We start from the raw sequence: 21159 nt of genomic DNA on the forward strand, positions 1-21159 counted from the left end.
ATAAAGTGTTCTTAGTTTTAGAGATTTATGAATATGCAGATAGATAAAAGAAGACTGTAACAGTCATTTCTTCTGTTTGATTCAGACCAGTGGATGATATCCTTGACAATCATGACAACTTGGCAGTAAAGTTGAACGAAGACAGTGTAGGAAATACTGATGTTGATGTCACAATCAAAGACTTGCCAGCCAGCAGAGATACTGATACAGATGATGACATAAATGATGTTCTTGATGAAGCCCTAAAATATCTAGACAATGTGGACAGTGATGGAGATCTGATGAGTCTAGACCCTCTGCAAGAAAGGAGGCATGTCAGAAGAAAAAAATCCACATCATCTGGTAAAACAACGAGCACAATGTTTGCCCATACAAAGCATGATTTTGTGGACACCAGCTGGCTAACTGATGAGAGCCCAGAAGAAAGTCTAAATGAGCTTAGCATTACATTTGCTCGTCAGCTGTCATCTGTTGAAGTACCAGACATTATTTCTGAAGAATGGCTGTTGTCTTTGCCTCTTCTGGTTCTAAATACAGAAGCAAAAAATCAAGCAGTTCATCTGCTGAAATCTCTTGAGGATGCAGTTGAGCTGGAGGAGCCACTGTTGGAATTTAAGGTGTGGGCCAGGATTTCTTTTTATTTTCTTTCTAAAACAGGCATATGATTACATCGATACTACATGTATTAGAAACAAATGTACAATATTTACTATCAGTAATGGACTATCTTGTGGTATCCATAATAGCATCATCCAGACTACCCACAATAGACACTCATTAACATCATCTTTTGTAATGGGCACACATTCGCATGCAATGTACAGCATCTACAAGTAAGAAGTACATATTTACATCGTTAGGTCTTGAGAGGTTGCAGAAAAAAATTTACATTTGGCTTAAATTTCTTACATATTGTATATTTATATTAAGAGTATCCCTCTTCTCAGAGTCTTACAAAAAAATGAAGATTGGACCAGTATCTACATCACTTTGTTAAATGCAAAATTGTAAAACAATGTGTTTTTTTAGATATAATGTGACTTGAAATGTGGTCATATACTCTGAGAGAGATGTTTTGTTGCTCCCCAGAATTTGCGGCAAGTCAGACTTACAGACAACAGTGAGGCGGCCAGAAAGCCAGAAAATAAGTCTAAAAATAGATATCAAAATGTGCTGCCATGTAAGTAAGAAAATTATCAAATATTATGTCATATTTTAGACTGTATTATTATTTGTGTGTACATATCTCTTGATGTTAAAATGCATATAGGTTTCTTTTTTTGAGCGTTCCAGATTAGATGACCATAGGTGATAACACGCTACATTTGGTCTTTAACCAACAAAAGTTTACTTTCAGACAGTGAGCTAGCATGTGCCTGTCTTTTAAACTTTATTTTTAAACTTCTTTTGAGAGCTTTCTGCATGCTTTGCTTCTCTGGCTCTTTTGGGCAATATGGGTGGTGCAATATCCATGACATGATATGCAGGTGGGCTGCTTTTCTCTCTTTCTGATTTTTATTCTCTTATGGTCATCTGATAAGATGAAAGAAGAAATGACATTTCCTTATGTCCACTTTCTTCAAGACCAGATGACATATGATGTTGATGTTCTTCCAACCCCCAATCTCCCATTTTATTTTGGTATGGGGGAGTAGCATGTTGGTCAGGAAGATTGCTGTATTAGTTTTGCTATTGCATTTAACTGTCTGAGGGCTGTTGCTCACTTAATCAGCAGACTACCGTGTACTGTAGGTATGTACTAGCTCTCTGTCAAGGAGTCAGTTTAATTACATGTATCTCCTATGGTCATGTTATCCGATAATCCTCAGAGAAAGAGAATTTACAGTTAAAAAAACCCATGAAGTTCAAAGCCATTATTTAAGCATTTGATGGGTTTAACTACCCAGGAGACAAAACTTAAAGCAGCATATCGTTGTCTTCAGACAAATCTTAATGAAACAATTGGTGTTTTTTTTTTTTGTCTTTTCAGTTGACTTCAATCGTGTCCGATTACATGCATATGACAGTGTTGGCAATGATTACATCAATGCGAGCCATATACAGCTACAAATTATGAGGGACAGTCAGGAATACCTGTGGTTCATAGCATGCCAAGGTCCTCTCAGCTCTACTGTTGCTGATTTCTGGTGTATGGTGTGGCAGACTAAAGCAAATGTTGTGGCAATGCTTACACAGGAAATAGAGTTAGGGAAAACCAAGTGTTATGCATACTGGCCACAGTCCAAGGACTGTCCTTTGTTACTAAATGATGGGTAAGTTGATGTGTGAGCTTTTGCAAGAGCTTTAAAATAATGCTTTTTTCCATGTACATTATGTTCATTTCTGTCAAAAATAGTTTTTGTTTTCATCCTTATAATCTAAATGTTTTGCTTTTTTATCTTTTTTTTGTTGTCATTAATGCAAGGGGCTGGATGTTTCAGGAAGTACAGTGTCATCTTGCTGAGGACTGACAGTGTGCAGGACTTTGACATCCAATATCTGAAGCTATGTGAGAGAGATTCAGGTGAAGAGAGGGAGATTGTCCGAATGCACTTCCTCACTTGGCCTGACCATGGTGTCCCTGACTCATCTTTAAAGCTACTACAGGTACATTTGGGCAAAGAAATTTTGACTGTTTGCAAGTGTGTTGGTGATGAAAACTGTATCTGTATTGTCAAGAAAAATATGTGAGCAGTGGTATGCTTTTTGCATTGCCATTGTTCATGGGTTATATATGTCTTCCTCTCTTCTTCAAGCACCTGAAGCTGTCATAGTGTACTTTGTCAAAATTTGCTGACTTCCATATATATTGAAAATAATAACAATTCTTGTAGTCGTTGTACACATGTAATATGTATGTTACCTTAGCAGCATAGTCAGCAAAGATGGAGGTGTAGATAAAGATGTAAGAAAGAGAATAAATAAAGTCAGGCTTTCATTCCACACCCTGCGACCATTCGTCCAAGTATGTCTGGGCCACATCCTCAACATCAGATGGCCTGAGAAGATCTTCAATACAGACCTGTGAGAGAGAACCAACCAAAAACCTGCCAGCCAAGACATCAAGAAGCGGAAGTGGGGCTGGATCGGTCACACCTTGTGAAAGCTGGCTGACAATTTAACCAGACAGGCTCTGCAGGCTGGAACCCACAGGGGAGGCACAGGGTTGAGAGACTCAGACAAGGAGGAGATCGGTCCACAGTAAGGGGGAGGCAGCTGGCATGACATTGTCCCAACTGGAAGGGGATGCCCAGAACCTGATCCGATGGCATGGTGTAGTTGCGGCCCTATGCTCCACTGGGGGTGATTAGGAACAAGAATGCAGATCTGTAGTGGTTGTAAGCCTTGGCTGCTCAGTTTCATGTACCATTTTTCTTGTTTAAATTTTCCAGTCTTTCTTTATTTTTGGCTTACATCCTAGTGACTGATTGTGAAACCTTTTTCAATCTGTTCCAGTTTTTGCGCCTCATGCACCTGTTTCATCAGACTGGCCCATTAGTTGTGCACTGCAGTGCAGGCATTGGGCGCACCGGAGTCTTGATTACCATAGACACAGCGCTTGCACTGATTGAACAGAATGAAAAAGTAAGATCCTGTCTGCATGTCAAATGAGTTCATCTGTCTTCACCCACTGCAAATTTTCTTTGAAGCAGTTCTTGGTTGTCAAGGACATGCTGCACAGGTGCATACACTGCACCCACACACATTCTTCCAAAAGACAAAGATCAGCCAGTGGTCTTCCCAATATTTTATACGGAGCCCAAAACAAACAAATATTTTTCTTTTCTGATTATTTTACGAAATAAAACTTTACGTACAGGTAGATTTTAAAAAACAACACTCTGTGAATCTCCCTTGAAACTTTGCAAACTATTTTAATATATATTTGCATTCTTCCACACCAGACTTATTTTATAAACAAAGTGGTATCAACACAATTCCAACCTCACACTGCATTCAGTCATACCTCAACCCATCTTAATAAGGCCATCTCCCTTTCAGGCAAGATGTCTCCATTAATCACCACATTTTTGTCTATTTTTCCAAAAAAATTGTAGAAAAATATACTTTTAAATTAGTTTATAAAAATCTCATTTAGCAGAAATTAACTATTTTTACCTTTAGTAAGTAAACTTTTCTGTTGATTTAGAAAATTGACATAGTTCAATTTACCCAAAACTACTTTTCAAACATATTTTTTAATAAATCCCCCAAGCATTCCTGTCAGCTAGTTTTTTCAGTGAGCATATACCCAGTACAAGTGAAGATACATGAGAAGCTCTTCTCTGCACAACAGTCAGTCGTTCCTTGGTACTGATACCTGTTGTGGGTGTGGATAGATGTGGCAGCTGACATAGCCACTCTTGCATATTTTGGGTTATAGCAAGCAGGTCCTGTACAGCAGTGGTTCTCAAAGTGTGGTCCGCGGACCACTAGTGGTCCACGGGCATGTCAGGTGGTCCGCGGCTGACAGTCGTCATATGTCAGCAAAGTGATGTTTAAAGTGATACATTCCTCGCATTAACATTTTAATTACAAAGTAGTTTTATGTCAGCTTGTTACTATGCTACTGTCACAAAAAGACATTTAGTTTTGAATTAAAATGAAACTAATGCAGCAATTTAAATTTGAAATTCATAGTACAGACTGATATTTAGGCCTTGGTGGTCCGCCATATTTTTTACTTAGGCCTTGGTGGTCCGCCATAGCTTTTACTTAAGTAAAGTGGTCCGCTGTCCGGAAAACTTTGAGAACCACTGCTGTACAGGACAACCAGTCCTTTCTTTGATGTTTGTAAGCCAGTTCTTCCTCTGGCCACCATGGTGTTGAATACCGTATAAGGTACCTTCAAGGATAGTCTTCAACAAGGTGTTACATAGCCAAAGAAGACCATCTTACATCACCTGACTGTTGCAAGTAGAGGTTCCTGGTGTCCTACTAGTGTGGCAACCTTGTTTCGCATAAAGTTGTTGGTTCTATGCTCTCTGTATGACAATTACTTTTTTGTTTCACATACATTGGTTATAAACATAGTTGTCTTTTCAAAAACTTTAATTAAAATCAATAATTTACACAGAGTATATAGTTTACAATTATACTAACCATAAAATAAAACTAGTACCGATGTATGAAATTACCTTGGCTTGGCAAGGAATACAATAAAAAACAATTCCCAGCCATGCACACATAGTACCCACAGATTGCCTTTCCAACTGCATATTCAGGAAGGATTAAACTATGCTGAACTGTTAAAATAGTATGGTGAGCATTAGTGAATTTTTGTTTACCCACACGGACTGCACATTCACAAGCTATCAGTTCACACTCTCACGCAGCAATACATGCTAAAATACACAACCAAGGCACTAACCTTGGGCCCTAATAGGTGTTTTAGGATGACAATTAGGGTGTAATTTTCAAAATACGTTTCATTAGAGCAGTTGTTCCCAATCTTTTCTTGCCCAAGGGCCGATCTGGACATATAAAATCTATAAAATATTGTGGGCCAGAAGATGGCACTTTTGCCAGAATTATGTCGTTTAAAATGAAATTATGTTGTCTACGGTTAAAATGAGCAGGCTGGATGAGGCACCTTTGTGGGCTGGCTATGAAACCCCGAGCCATGGTTTGGGTACACCTGCATTAGAGGAATGCTTGAGATGATTGTGAATAATACTTAATTTAATGTCTTTGATAAACATATCTGATTCTTATAAATAATTACAATATAAAATTTTTCCAGCCTGACATATGCCAGATTGTGTCTGAACTTCGATATCAACGATATGGGATGGTCCAAACTCAGGTAAAACTTCTTTTACCCATGAGTGAACCCGAAAACGTTTTGTTAACCCTGTCTAAATAGAAAGTGATAGCAATTTACCCATACCTTGTTACTGTTAAAAACTTTAAGGTCTTGCCATTCATAAATGGATCTGTAGATGTTAAGTGCAACAAGATGAACTCGGTCTGCATGTATTATAGATAACAGTTTTTGAAAATTAAAAAATGAGGTTTACTAATTATAAACAGTGGTAAATAGGTGGTTGTTTTTTAGATATTGGTATTGAAAAGTTTTTTTATGTATTTCCAGGATCAGTACCTCTTTTGCTACATGGCCTGCATGGAGGCCCTAAACAGTCTTAAGAGCTAAATACTTCCACACTTTGCTGTGGAGTGGCATTTGTATAATGCCTCACAGATGGTGCATGGACATGCATCACTTACTGCGCAGCTCACAGAGACAGAGCTGAGTTGAATACCTGTGATGGATTTGTGAATCTACTCGAGAGTACATTAGTAAAATACTGCTTCCTTATAGATTCATGCATGCTGATATTCCCTGAGCAGCCCAAAGTATAATGCTTGCTTTGTGCATGTTTGGAACATGTATGACACAAATAATACTATCTCTACATGTTCATGTAATTTATCTCTAAAGCATGTGCCATATATTTTACATAGTGTTTTATCAGCCTGGTATATTTTTAGCTTGACAACAGTTTTGCTGTCAATTAGGAAAGATAAATGATCTGAATTTAGCAGAAAATATTGAATGTTTTTTTCCCCCAGAACAGTTGATATTTTCATTTTGATATTAGGACCAACAGGGCTTAATATTTCTCATTAATAAACTAACATGACAAGAACATGTCGATATATTATTAAACCTGAGGAATAACTAATAAATATTACAGATAATTTACTATTTCATTGATTTCATAACCACAAGAAGTACACAATCTGCTGTTATCCAATAGAGATGTTAAAAAAAATTAGTTCATCCAAATAGGAAACCTAGCATACAACTACTGTGCTTTTTCACAGTTGTGTTTTTCTTGATTTATTTAGAACAGACAAATGTATGTGTTGTGATGTGCACAATCTGATTTTACTAAATGAAAAATATATTGTTTTTTAGGAACCCATCCATTCAGTGTATCCTTAATGTTTATTTTTCAATTATTTTGACTGGAATGATATTCCTCACAGATCAGTGCAATATATTTTAAGAGTATGCCATAGGTTTTTTTCCTTAGTTTTTGTGTCATAGTTTATATGAAGCCACTAAAAATAGTTTTTTTTAATTTTTCTTTCTGAATCAAACAGATCTTAGTGGAGATCGAGGGAGCATTTGTTCATGGTTCATAGTCTTTCAGAAATGTCATTTTTGTTTTCCTGTCTTGATTGCACCACCCACAACAATACTCAAGCCCTTATTATTGGAAAAATGAAGCTCAAGTGCCTATCTAAAATTGACCTTAATAATATATCTATTGTGTTCATTCTTCCCACTCAGAATCCTGAGATCGTTTGCTGTGGGCATTTTTTACTGTATTTTTACTTTTATTGTAGAGGCATATGGTGAATAATGTTGTTCAGGATGTTCCATTCAATCAGCTCGTGCGCATACTTCTGGTTACTTTGCATTTCAATAAAGCATTTGGACAAATGGTAGAGAGGAGCCTGAAGAATAATAGGTTACAGAGGAATGGTGTTAAAAGGAGATGATAGGATTGACAAAGGGGAAGGAAGGTGGATAAAGAAATTTTACAAAAGGACTTGCAAATTTCCAAGAGAGAACAGCCTTTGGAAGGATAATAACCTTATTAACTTCTGTATAAAAAGTGTCTGTCTTGTTTACTATGGAGACGGAGCTTAAAATGCAGCATTTGCTAAGAAAATGAGCAATATATATATAAAAGAACATTATAGTTTCAGAGTAACATATTTTTTTCTGAAATGAAACAGCCTTAAAATGTTTTTTTTCCCTCAACAGAGCACCCAATATTAGCATTATTTATTATAGCCTATTTTTTTTTTTTTTTTACATTTTGTTTATATTCATAGAAGCATGAATGTCCTTTAAGGTTTTAACAGGACTATGAGAGGGCTGGTAGACATGTCAGAGTTCCACAAAGAAATGTGCCTTTTGATCTTTTATCAAAGTGTAATTTTCTCTTTTTTTAAAATAATTATTTTTGAAATAGAGTAATGCTGTATCTCAAATGCTGTTTTTTTTTAGGGCATCACTGGTGCTGATTGCTGTAATAACTCTATTCTGAAAATTGCAAGTGTCTGTACTAAAATTTTCATGTTTTAGACTGTGTATTTTTTATAAACTAAAGTTGAGAAATTAATGGTTGGAACTGGTTTTAAAAAACGTAGGCAAAACAAAACTGGTAAAAAATTGTTTTGTTTCATAACCCTAGTTTAATATGTATTGAAGATGTAAGCATAAAATAAAATAAATCACTTTAATAAGTTTACTGCACATCAGCATAGGCTTTTACAGGAAAGGTTCGCTTCAGATTGGCAGAACTTAACATGATGATACTAATATACTCTATCCTAGATGCTAGCATCCTGCATAAATTTACAGGATGTGATATGATAATCCCATGACAGCAAATCCAGCAGATGCAGAGCTACTGGAATTAACTGTAGCTTTCTGCTACAGTGTGCCTGCTACAATAAACCATAATGTTGACTTTATGATGCACTAAACGATGCAGAACTAGGTTGATAAACTGCAGCCTAGCACATCTAAATTTGAGGATTTGACTTAAAGTGTTGGTGAAGGCTGATGTTCATCTGTTCACAGATTTGAATTGCTTCATTTAAGACTTTGTGATCATTTTTTTTTTCATTAACCTGGGTACTCTGATCAAGTAGACATTCCTGTTGTTTATCTGTTAGTTGAAATGTTTGGAACAATATTAGTGCTATGTTATGGAACAATATTACTGCTATAACAGTGTACTATATGGGCATGAAACTGTTCAACCAATAAATTCTTGTTGAAAACGAAGGGTGGAACTCAAGCTTTAGTTAAACATTTTAAAATCTTGTGTGAATGGTATTTATTTATTCTGCATGTTTGTTCTTGTTTTTCAACAGTTTGGTGTGTGTTTTCATATTTTCGGCTTTTTGTTTGTGCTTTGTCATCACATTAACAACCATTTAAATTGATTGCTTATTTTATAGTACAGTTTTGATTATCTTCAAAGAGTGGACACAAAGTCGAGATGCAAGCAGAGATAAGGGTAAGGGTAAGATGACAAAGTACAGTGTGCAGTGGTACCTCAGCCCTCGACCGAAACAAATTCCCCGTGCGGCCACAGGGCTGTTAAGCAAATTCTTCTTTAATGGTGTAATATAGTTAACTTAACCAAGTCGTACTGAATGACTGATTCAGACTCCAGTATGTCACAATAATACTTGAGTGACATGATGGCTGTATGGTATATGTATATATGTATTATATGGGTAAAAAAATTGCGAGATCATGAACACAGCACCAGAAGAGGCTTTTATAGCCTGAGAGCGATGCACAAAGTGACTTATTTCCCACAGGTTTTAGAGCGATGGTGCCGAGCACTGAAACAGAATTCTATGGAAAATATTGGTCAAACACCAAAATGCTTGAGCACAGATTGCTGGGGTACCAATATATTACTTAAAATCCAAGACCTGCCTCGGTTTTTGTTAGGCCTTACAGAGCAGTTCAAGATCCCGGTCCATTTGCAGCAGAAAATTTCTGGTTGGAAGCAGCACTTCTAACGGTCAGATCCCTGATGTATAATAATTCTCTCACTCTCTCACAATCACAGAGTACAGCTGACAGCTATTCAACCTCCTGGTACGTGAAATTACTGGTGTAGACACGGGAACTGGTAGCTTGGAGAACCTGGGAGACACAGAACAGAGTTTTGACGGCATGTTTTGTATTTACTTCTCTAATGTCACACACCCAAAGCTGGCGTCAGATGCAACATATCTGGATGACAGGCATATGAAATCGAAGACATCCGAGCAACCGGTGAAGTTGATATTCGTGAGTCGGTCTCGATGCAGTCACGCGATGATACGAAAACTGATGAGCTGGGCCTACGGTCAGTCCAGAGATGCTATATAGTACAATGATGAACAACCGACGAAAGAAGACTAGTGACGGCTGGAGAATCGGCCTGGAGTCTGATGACACTAAGGGGTGCCCTAGACGGCGTTGTCATGCAACATTTGCTCATGTCTGTAGCAGTCGCTGCAGCTCGCGGATGTAGTTGTTGGCCAGCTGCAACGTATCGTACTTGGACAGCTTGCCGTGACTGACCAGAGAAGGCACGGCAGCCCGCAGCATGTCAAAGGCCACGTTCAGCCCCTGCATCCGCCTCCGCTCTCTGGCGTTGGCCGCCAGGCGGCGCATTTGCCCCGTTTTAGCCCCGGAACACGTGATTCTGTGTTGATGCGACGTAAAATTAAATTATAGTATTTTCCTAAAGAATTACTTATTTACCACCTTGCTGTCTGCCGCAGAGGACGGAGGTTTCTGACACAGAACTTATTGCCGTCAAAGTCATCCATCATGAATGGAAGGATGGCCAGGCATTTCCGATATCGAACAGCATATGGTAGCTTGGAGTATGTCTTCTGTGGGACAAGGAGGCAAGAGCATACAGGGCATCAGACCATCAGGGCATGTCCTCGTATCAACGCGCAGCATGGTCAGAAGAATATACACCCAGTAGTGCAACTACATCACATACTTTAGACATGTAATTAACGCTATTAAATACGTGTATCGCCAGAGTGTCTAATGCCTCGTGTTTCAAATATTTGTACTGTACCACCAGTTTTTAACGCCTCGCACATCAAGTGTAATTATTTGTGTTATCAGACTCCAATGACGCGTTTCAAGTGTAAATATCTAATCTTATGCTTCATATTTCAAGTATAATTATTTATGCCAGCAATGTCTAATGCCTTACGCTTCAAGTGTACCATTAGTAATCTAACACCGCCAGTTCATGGGTGGAGGCAGATACACTTGGTGTACTATTAATTAAGGTAATATAATTAAGTGTAGCCTCGCCTTCAACGCCCCTCGCAGAAACGTGCACGTCTCACGACCATACGATTAATGAAGGCGACGATGTCTGGTCATCGGACTCGTTTTTCCCTCGAGGAGAGGGAAGGGCTCGAGGTGGTTGTAGGGGGATGGGTTGGGAGGGAGACGTATCTTGGGGAGTCAGAGGATCAAAGTCAACGAGCGGAGGACGCTCCAAAGCACTCCCCCGCCAGGTGATTGCAGGTCTCCTCTCTGGTTGGACGAGTTTGCGAGAGGGAGCGCTCTCACAGCGCCGCGAGGCCTGGCCAGGGTTGAACTCATGAACATGAAAACGTCGGGCCTTCGCTACCCATGTGATGGATCAGGGGCACAGACAATGCACGTGCACCTTCGTCAGTCGCTGCACGCGCTGCCACGCGCCTAAGTGCGATACATCACGCCGTGTTGTGGCCGCAGGGGCTGGCGCTCATTAGCATGGGATTGAAACTAGGGATGGACCGGACGTGCGTCACAAACGATGGTGCGCATGCGCCGACAAGCTCTGCGATCTGACCGTTTGGTGTTGGTCGGTCTTCAAGCCACCCACCGAAGGAAATGTTAAGTTTTTCCAGAACGGTCTGTACCAGACTAAACCATTAATTAAAACGACAATTACTGATTCTTTTCTTAAAATTAAACTTTATTGTTCATTATTTTCACTTTAGCTAAATCTTCAAGCTCTTCAGACGTCAGCATATCACACTGCTGGCTCTTATGAATACCAAAACTTTTGCACTGGACGAAACACCCATAAAAGTCATGTAAAATATACATATTTAAAATTTAAGGTATTACCGTTAAACACTTATTGTTAGTCTGGTTGCTAAGCCACAATCAATATGTGGAACAATTTCGTTATTCTATATAGTTTGTGTCTTAAGGGAGATAACTGACAAAAAATGCGCTTGCTACCATTGACCACACTTGTCCCTCTTAGAAGGCGATAATACTGGTTAGTACTATTACAGGTAGTGCTATACCGTCCATACGTCACTGAACTGCTTGAATTCTCTCTCAGGCCTTATAAACAATAATATGAGCTACTTTCTTCGCTCAGGTCTGCTGAAAAGGCCAAGACGAGCGAAAGTCAGTAAACAACAAATTCAGGTAACATTGTAAAGTTTAGTCTCCAAGCATCTGGGCACTTAGTTACTTGGTTTTTGTCTGCACTGACCAACAACGCTGATGCCATTTTCTAACAATCGAGCGGTGGGTGTGATCACTCATCCGTGACATGCCATCAAGGGACAGGTTCCGCGGTCTTCAGGTGCGGCAGGATCGAAGCCCGGGGGCCAGCGGAGTTAGGAAGAACTCACTTCGCCCGGGAGCTATTTTTGGAAATACTGGTAAATAACGGAAAGATGGTCAGCCTGACGTCCTTTATAACGCCCAGTCCGTGACACTGCGTGAGTCGGAAAATAACATCAGTCGTTCTCCAGAATCCTGGTTAGACATGTGAAAAACCAAACGTTTCTGAGATTGCGAGTCAGGCCGATATTGTATAAATGATCGCTGAAGTTGTTAGTCTGCCAAACGAAAATTCGAGAAAGCTTGCTTTCTGAACTTTCTATTAGGTAAAGGCCGTCCGATGACCTTTTTCAGGTCGTTAAGGAGTTGGGTGTTTGAGACCTCACTTTTCTAGGGGCCTGCATTATGTGAGGGCAGTGCCCATCTCCTCTTCCTCACTGTCTTACCTTCCCCAACCCTTTTAGGAGCCCAGTACTAATTCACGCCGGCTGGGTCGGGTGGAGGAAGTGAGCTGCGCTACCCGGGCATCAAAACAGTGCGCCTCTCAGTTCGGACGCTCTAACCACTCGCACCCCCAAGTTACTTATCAGTTCAAAAATAATCTACTTATATTTATTTCAAAATAAATTGTCATCATTTTATCAAAAGTCGGCGCCACCAAGCCAGTTTCATCTAAACAGGATTTTTAAAAAATGCGAGCGTGCGAGGCTGAGATGAAATATTAATTGTCGGTAACAACCGCCACACTTCTCGCAGCCCGGGACTTTAGAAGCTGCCCCAGAATTTTGCCATTAGTAAAGACTCCCGCACATAAGCTCATCAAACTTTCAGTGATTCCAGCCTGCACGTAGATATTGACCCGCAAAGAGAGAAAAGATGATAACAAGAGAGTCACGTGACTGGCAACCTGCACTCGTCAGACATGAGCAGTTCGTCCCTTTCATCCCTTCCGCCGCTTGAGATGTAGGCCGACCCTTCCTACGTGCTACCGTTGAAAGTTCGACTGTGCACGTGCATGGAGATGAGTTCAGCGTTCTTTTGCAAATTAAAGAAAATATTTCCATCTGCTCCAATTAAAAGAAAGACGAAGAATGGTGTATGGCGGCGGGTCTAATGATGGTTATGATGAAGCTATCAGTCTTGAATAAACTTTATGAAATATTCTCATGACCTTTTTATATATTACGAGATCAACAGTATGTCCCTATGTTACGAACTCGAAGTAAGGCAAGAAAAAAAAATGGATTAAATGTAGAGGAAACTACGGAATTACAAAATTATGTTTATAGGCTCATATAAGTCAGTTATTTCTATATATATTATTTCTATGCAGATCTCTACTTTTCCATTTTTAGAAATTAAATTTGAGCAGCGTAAGACTCTATTTTTCTTACCTTTGTTTACATCAACAACCGTATCAGTAACCATGCTCTTATAAATGTGCAAATCAATCCTAAAGGTAAATTTTCACAGTTGAGGGTTTTGTAACAGTACATAAACAAACAGACGAACAAATCGTAATGGTCATCTCACCTTTGGTCATCTGCAGCTTTCAAAATTTGACAAACATCAACGATGCATGTGGTATCGTGAAATCGTATGGTGTTTGGATTTTGAATCTGAACAATGTTCAGTTCAAACATGTAATGTTTAATACCCCAAGGTTAGGAAACATCGTTTCGCACTCGCTTTGGTTACAAGAGCACGATAAATAAAGATCGTCTGATGAACCTGAGACATTGTTTCACCTTCTTGCAATTCCAGGGTTGTCGACACACAGCGCGGACGCCGTCAACGCGAGTCAATGGCGTGCAGGAGATTTTGCAGGACTTGCTGACTTTATGTGCAAATCACCAACTTTGAAATTAAATAATAAATAAACTGCCTGTTCCAGGCGCTAAATATAGTACAGAAAATATTTTTATATTATTTCTACCTACCAGAATCTGTTTATAACAGACCAGTCGGGTAGATCTTTGACCCGCTACACAACCAGGCACCCCTTTAACATCTGCGGGTTCTCGTAACCGCTTTATAACTAAGAAGAACACATTAAAAAAAAAAGAAGAAGAAGAAGAAAAAGACGAAAACCCCAGAAAAAATCGATGAAAGTTCGTCTCACTCTGAATATGGAAAGTTTCTCAATTTTTGAAGGGTTAAAAGGTACGATGGGAGAGGACGAGTAATACAACCATTTCCTTTCTTAAAAGAATAGAAGGTGATGAAAAAGCTAGAGAGGAGAGAGAAAGGGATGGGGTAGTATAGCAGGGAGGAACTGAAAGTTAAAAGCTATTCGTGCAACAGCTTAAAAAAAAATAATAAAAGCACGCATTAGTGTACTTCCATCCATCCATCCCTACATACACATGCAGAAACAGATATATATATATAATTTCATAAACATAAACACGCTTCTCTGATTTGCTTCTCTCTCTATCTTTCTCTCGTAGTTTTCTTTCGTCTCTGTCTCAGCTATTATTTCCCTTACTGCTCGCACTCACGCACTCACGCACTCACGCACTCACGCACGCACGCACGCACGAGCACGCACACACACAATGGCTGAGAAGGGGATGTGAGGAGAATGTTTTCCATTAGGTGTTAAGCATTGGAGCAACATTTCCTTGGAGGTCGCCGAGTCATTGTTCCGAAAGTACCATGAATAATTGATCTGCTATCGTTGTTCAGGGGGCTGGTGTGTACCGTTTTCCCTTCTTTTCTTTTTTTTTGGACTCCACAGAAAACTTTTTTTTCTCTCTCCAGCAAGCTTTTGCGGTTCGTTGATCAACTTGTGGAGTAGTGGAGGGAGTGCAAGTTTGTCAGGTTCTACAAAGACAGCGCAGCGCCGCTCTTTCGCCGGGAGGGGACCCACCGGTGCCTGACTGTTGGAGTTGAACGCTGGAAAATCAGATAAATGGATTTCTCAAATGAATAAAGATGGTTCATTTGGGAGGACGGTGAGCCCGAAGAACGGCTGCTGAAGCAGGTTCAAATCTTGTCACGTTCACTGCAGCAATAAGGAACGAAGCCACATTGCTAATCTTGAATTCTAATTTGAGCTTTTCTTGTCGTTGGGTTGTTTTTTTTTTTTGTTTTTGTTTGTTTTTTGCTTGTTTTTGTTTGTTTGGTTTGGTTTTTTTTTGTTTTGTAAAAGAAAGATCAGTACCTTTACTAGTATATTTATTGCATTTACTTCTTTGAAAATAGATGACTTAAGATGGAAGGACAGAGAGGACTCAATTATTAGATGTTACCGAGAGAAAGTGGCTTTACTGCTAAATGTGTCTGTGGTTGAAAAAGTTTTCTCTATAATTATACATGTTTATAAATATAAAGTGTAACACTAAAACTGAAAAATGATAAGTAATAATTCATAATGAAATCATGAAAAGTAATAATTCATAAATTAATTACTTCATACTTCTATTAAAATATTACAGGTGCTACAAATTACAAGTTTTCTACTGCACGCGTGTGCCGTGGCGTACGTGTGAGCGTGTATTTAAAGAGGTGGGTGGGTGGGTCAGGGATGTGCGTGTGTGAAGAGAGAGAGAGAAAGAGAGAGAGAAAGAGAGAGGTGGCCTGATTTTCCGCTGAGTCCTAACTGCTCCCGATTGGCTCAACAAAGCAGCAATCGTCGGCACTTGAAAGAAGCACGTGCAAACAATTGATCAAGATGGTGTGGCTGGCAGCCAAGCGTTACCCCGTGCTGACGATTGTGCAATGCCACGGAGCCTTAATGGACAAGGTGAGTACAGGGCTACCTCGTCGGTGCGGGGGAGTGAGATGGCAGATAGGGCCATACCCTAGAAATGAGGGCAGACATTAATTAAAGTGGTTAACCATTCGATTTGCTCTATTTCTTTCTCTCTTTCTCTCTTCTTTCTCTTCTCTCTCTTTTGCTTCCCTCTCTCGATCATTTCCCTTCTCTCGTTTACTCCCTCTTCTCTTTCCCTCTCTCTTCTTTTCTCATCCCCCACTTCCTTTTGACAGAAGAAGATACAGCTAATTGCAAGAGCTTATAGTACATGGTTATCCCATGGGAACAATTACCCTCTCTTTTCTCTCTCTCTCTCACACATTAAATAATAATGGCGTATGACTACGTCTGTTACCTGCACTCCTTGTATTGTTCATCTGTCGTTTGTAAAGAGTTCTACTAGACTTGCTTTTTGTAAGTGAGTAGTGTGTGAATGGGCGTTTGTTCGCGGGATGTCATGCATACATTGATACGTGGCCATTTATGTCAGGCTTTCAGTACAAATCAGTATTATTATCTATCGGGCACGGAGACGTTGAACTGTGAGTGGTTCAACCTGTCCAGAACACGTAAAGGTAGAGCCTATTAACTTCCGCGTTGCTTGCTGTTCTTTGCTGGTTAATGAGGATGATGATGATGATGGTGATGATGATAATCATCCTCCTCCTCCTCCTCCTCCTGCTCATAACAAACATTCTATATAGCGACTTTCTCCAGTATCAGCCGGGCTCTAAACCCTTCACAAAACATATACGAGAGTGAGCACACCTTTTATTTTTGGGCAGGAATCAAATGCACCATCATGAACACGCATACACAGAAACATGTAGACAATGCATGGAAAAATATAAATAAAGATGATTGGGAGAGCGCATTATCCACCATCAAAGGTAGGCTCAAAGCGCCCGACAAAAAAGAAAAGCACACAGACATAACAATAATCACGGACGCTGGTCCCAGAACAAAGAGACCACTGTGTGCCCCTGTAGTGTAGCCACTCATGCGAGGAAGGTGGATGCCATCAGCACAGATGCAGTCGGCATGGGGTCTGTTTCATGGAATCTTCAACGGAAATAATGTACCCAATCGCTGCTTGGTTTGCAATATTTTCCTTTCCTGATAACAGATATCTGTTCGCTACTAGGTGGACAAAAGCAAGAACCCTCGACTTTTCGCTCCAGATTCTATAACACCGACGACCTGAATCTTATTTCTACATCTGTCTGTCTCTATCTGTCCGCTTTCATGTTTCTCTGTTTTGTCTGCTCGCTGTCTGCCGAGCTAGGTAAAATACAGGAAGCCATTATATTTAATGAGTTATAATGTTCATCATCATCTCCTCTTTCTCCTAACCTGGCTGATCGGAGGAAATTTCGGCGCTTAACATCTTTCATTCTCACGTGGAAAAGGTTGGCTTACCAAACTGCTAACAATTTAAAAGCATTTGTTCACAAGAGGTTACTTTTGGGGAGGGGAAGCACATCGCGGTTGGGGTCAAAGGGCAAGTAATTTGGAGAAGCGCTGGTGTAAAGAGCCAGTGATCCATGTCTGCGAGCTGCTTGCTGCCGAAATCAGTTTGACACGCGACCCGGCTTAATGGCTGCAAGTGCCGCGCTTTAGCTCGTGAATAATATCACACCTTCCTGCTGCCCCCATGGTCGCGCATGCGCGGGTAGGTCCACCTCCACGTTTGTTGTCAAGACCTGGGTCTCGTCGCCACCCTTATTTCCAGGTGGCGCTGTGTGTAGTTCGATTAGTCAGCTGACCTGCACATGCCACGTGATTCAGCTGAACGTGCCAGGTGGTTGGTGAGACTGTCGTGTGCTTCTCATCCATTCCATCCAGATGAAGAACTTTTAACATGCTTGCTAGAACAGGAACTGTGTGAAGAGTTTCAGACCTCAGTGCGAGTGTCGTCCAATCTCCTTCAATCAAACAAATGGTTGAATATATTGAACTGTTTCACCTTGTGTGTCGTATAACCCTTCTGGAGGATGAATAACCTCCACGTATTATTTGGCTCAGTGTTTACTACAGGTCTTCTGATCAGCTTGTTTTAATAGCAAAGTTCAATCTGGTCTTAACATCATTGTTTATAGAAAAAAAGCGCACCTTAGAGCAGACCTCGGCAAAGGCCGGCGGATCCGGCCCGCCTCCTACCTCTGACCGGCCCGCCCGCTGGCCTGCCCGCCAGTATATATACTATATATACAGTATTGGATAAAACTGAGTTAACTATATTAGTCCGGCCCTCTAAAACCATCCCAATTTCTCATGCGGCCCCTTGGGAAAATTAATTTCCCACCCCTGCCTTAGAGGCTAAGCGATGGTCTTGGCAGACAGACAGCAGTCCACCTATACATGTCCGTGGTCAGACAGACAGACAGCAGTCCACCTATACATGTCCGTGGTCAGTCAGACAGAAAGGCAGTGAATGCCCGATGACCAAATCGAAAAGGCTGCACGTGGCAAAGTGGTTCAGTTATCTGCTGTCGGTGACCGTGAATTAACTTTTGACATGCATCGCACGTACCTTTGTGACTCACAACCTTCTCATCCGTTTTCCCCGCTGTTGTGGACCTCTCTCATTTTCCTCACCTGGCTCGCATTGTCCAGGGGACAGGAAAGAGTCCCCGTCTCTGGGGCTAGGGGTGGGGCGTGGCCGAAGTTGAAGCTGTCATCTTTGATGAACAGTTTGCCATTCCGCTCATCGCTTCGGGCGAGTGTGTGCGGCACCGCATCGACCCTAACTCGCCACGTGACAGCGAGCAGAGGACCGGAAGTTGTAATGGGGAATGATTTTGCTCGGAAATGCCGCTGCTGGACTGTGGAAGTTGACGGCAACTACACATTGTATTTGTGCCCTGACCCCACACAGCAGCGGTCACTAGGACCCGTTGGTCAGGACGCTGCAGCTGACCTTGATGATTGGCGCCGGTGACTGCGCACGCGCCGGACTTGCAGATGAAACGAGAGGAGGAGTCGAGGGAGGGAGAGGGGAGGGTTCAGTGTCATTTCAGTCATTTCGGGTCAGTGTCCATCTGTTTCCCTGAAACGGGTAGGGGATGTGCCAAACTCTTGTCTTAGCTGGCACATGAATAGAAAGCGTCAGGCAGTCAGTTGTCTTTGTGGATCCATGATTATGGTTACTACTTACCTGACTCCACCATTCGTGGATGTCGGTGTCTGGAGCACCGCGATGTGTTACTGCGACTAACAAAAAGGTACACGAGCCATACTACCACAGCACTGCATTAGCAGATTGTGACAAAGGACACAGAACTGCATTGGTAAACTCCGACAAAGGGCATGGCAGTACATTATTAGCGCGGTATGATAAAGGACATGACAATACATTAGCAGATTGTGACAAAGGCAATAGAGGGGTGAGCATTGTGAGGGAAGCCGAAGTTGGCCGTGGCCAAGTGTGTCAGATTACTTGTTACAGCCTCGCTTATCGCCACAATTTATCACATTACACACCCAGGAGAACCGTGCGTTAGTCCTGAGGCAACAGGATCGCAAAGTTGTTTCCCCTTTGCCCTTCCCTTCTACCCACTTCCTCCCACCCTCTCCACCACCACCACCACCACCCCGAAAAAGAAGGCGCGGCCATCTCAAAAAGAATATTGTTTGCGTTTTGGTTTGATGTTGAAAACGGGACAGTGATCGATGACTAGTTGGTGATACCGGCTAAAAAAAAAAAAAAAAAAAAAAAAAAAAAAGTCGTTGAAGTTTAAAGTGCCGTTCTGCTCAATGAATAGAAAAACCATGTTTGGCCGCAATGTTTGACAATGCTGCAGGCCTGCCTCCGACTTTGACGAGGCCCGAGGGGAGAGAGGAATGTGGCTGGCTGCGAGGAGCGGCGGGAGGGGAGACGGTTTTGCAAGAGGAAACATCTGATGACAACTGCTAGTAATATCACATTTGATGCTCTCTACCACTGCCGTCCATCTGCAGCATTTTGCAGTGTGGATGAACTAGTACCTTGCCTGCCTGACTGGTGGGTGCTGCTACTTGAAGGAACAACAAAAACAAAGCTGTCATCTGCCTTGCAGTCCCCACCAATCTTATTAGTCAACCTTAAAAAGGCAAATGCATCTTTCCAGCTTGTCAAAAACAAAACAAGTTCTTGATCTTCATCGCGAGCAAAAGAACAGGCCAAGGGATACAATTAATGAATTCACGACAATCCTCGGTCCAAAATAGCACACTGCACTGAAAGATTACAGACCGAGGGCCCATGAGACCGCGAAACAACAGGATACAGAGATGAGGATAACAGCACGAACTTATTATTATTATAAATACACGTCCATGATAACAGTCAGTGTTCAGGGACGAGAAGGAACGACCATCGAGATCAGAGATAGTGGATTGTCTGCGCTTTACGCCGTGCAGCGAACTATGGCGATATCAGGGCGATCGAGATTGGAGAAGAAAGACTTGTAAGACAATAACGAATACCAGACATGATCTAGAATATCAGAGAGAACACAAGAATTAAAGGAAAACATGCCTGTTATTACTGCGAGATAATAACGAGAGATACAGCCATTGACTGCGCCCTCTGTCGAGTCAGGGTACTTTTTTGAATCAGCCCGCCATAACGGGTAGGTGAAGAACTCAGCGCCATCTCTATGGCAACAGAGCTGTGGACAGATGGTAGGCGTGGGAGGAGGTATAAGTGGAGGGAGACTTGCGAACAGTCGGACCTATTTTCACAATCCAATTCATCCTTCTTCCCATCCTGCTTCACCTCTCCTCCCACGTTCCATTTTCATCCTGTAAGATTCGAAAGCTGGTGATTTCTCAGACGACAAGATGGCGGGTGATGTTTTAAAGAACCTGCTCTTAACGATTCAGTTCATGGGAAGGACAGACAGTACAGCAACAGTGTGAATAAATAATTCATGTTATTATATCACTGTAGTAAGACACTGTTAACACAGCGCCTGTTCCGAATCACACTTCACCCTCGGCACACTGCAAGCTGCTGGAGTCAGAAAGGCTTTTAGCAACATTAACAAATAGAAGTAATTGACAGTCCAAGACCGGCGAAAATTAATTATTTATTATTGCAAAGAAACCGCATTCTGGATAAAACTATGCAGGTGCCTTTATCTTTAGGGTTGCTTCTATCGAATTCGAAAAAGAAAAAAACAGGTAAAAATACATTTATGGGCAATGCATCTAAGGAAAGTTTGTTCGACTCTTCAAAGAAAGGGAGTCTAGTGCAAAATTAACAAAGGCGGCCTGGCAG

At 41.2% G+C, this 21159-nt stretch overlaps 1 protein-coding gene across 6 annotated transcripts in view; it reads left to right on the forward strand.

The window, feature by feature from the left end:
- LOC112559253 (tyrosine-protein phosphatase non-receptor type 13-like) overlaps positions 1 to 8812 on the forward strand; it is a 40982-nt gene extending 32170 nt beyond the window's left edge. For 5 of the 6 annotated variants that reach the window (XM_025230351.1, XM_025230360.1, XM_025230368.1 and 2 more), the window contains exons 32-38: positions 86 to 617; positions 1090 to 1180; positions 1991 to 2273; positions 2442 to 2607; positions 3457 to 3585; positions 5744 to 5806; positions 6095 to 8812. In XM_025230351.1, the coding sequence (XP_025086136.1) occupies positions 86 to 617; positions 1090 to 1180; positions 1991 to 2273; positions 2442 to 2607; positions 3457 to 3585; positions 5744 to 5806; positions 6095 to 6154 (1324 nt within the window). In that variant the 3' untranslated portion in view covers positions 6155 to 8812. Of the gene's footprint in view, positions 1 to 85; positions 618 to 1089; positions 1181 to 1990; positions 2274 to 2441; positions 2608 to 3456; positions 3586 to 5743; positions 5807 to 6094 lie in introns of those variants that run through there. The other variant, XM_025230392.1, reaches the window with a different exon arrangement.
- The last annotated feature ends 12347 nt before the right edge of the window (positions 8813 to 21159 follow it).

The sequence above is a fragment of the Pomacea canaliculata genome, linkage group LG1, assembly GCF_003073045.1.
Source record: "Pomacea canaliculata isolate SZHN2017 linkage group LG1, ASM307304v1, whole genome shotgun sequence".
NCBI classification, from domain to species: domain Eukaryota; kingdom Metazoa; phylum Mollusca; class Gastropoda; order Architaenioglossa; family Ampullariidae; genus Pomacea; species Pomacea canaliculata.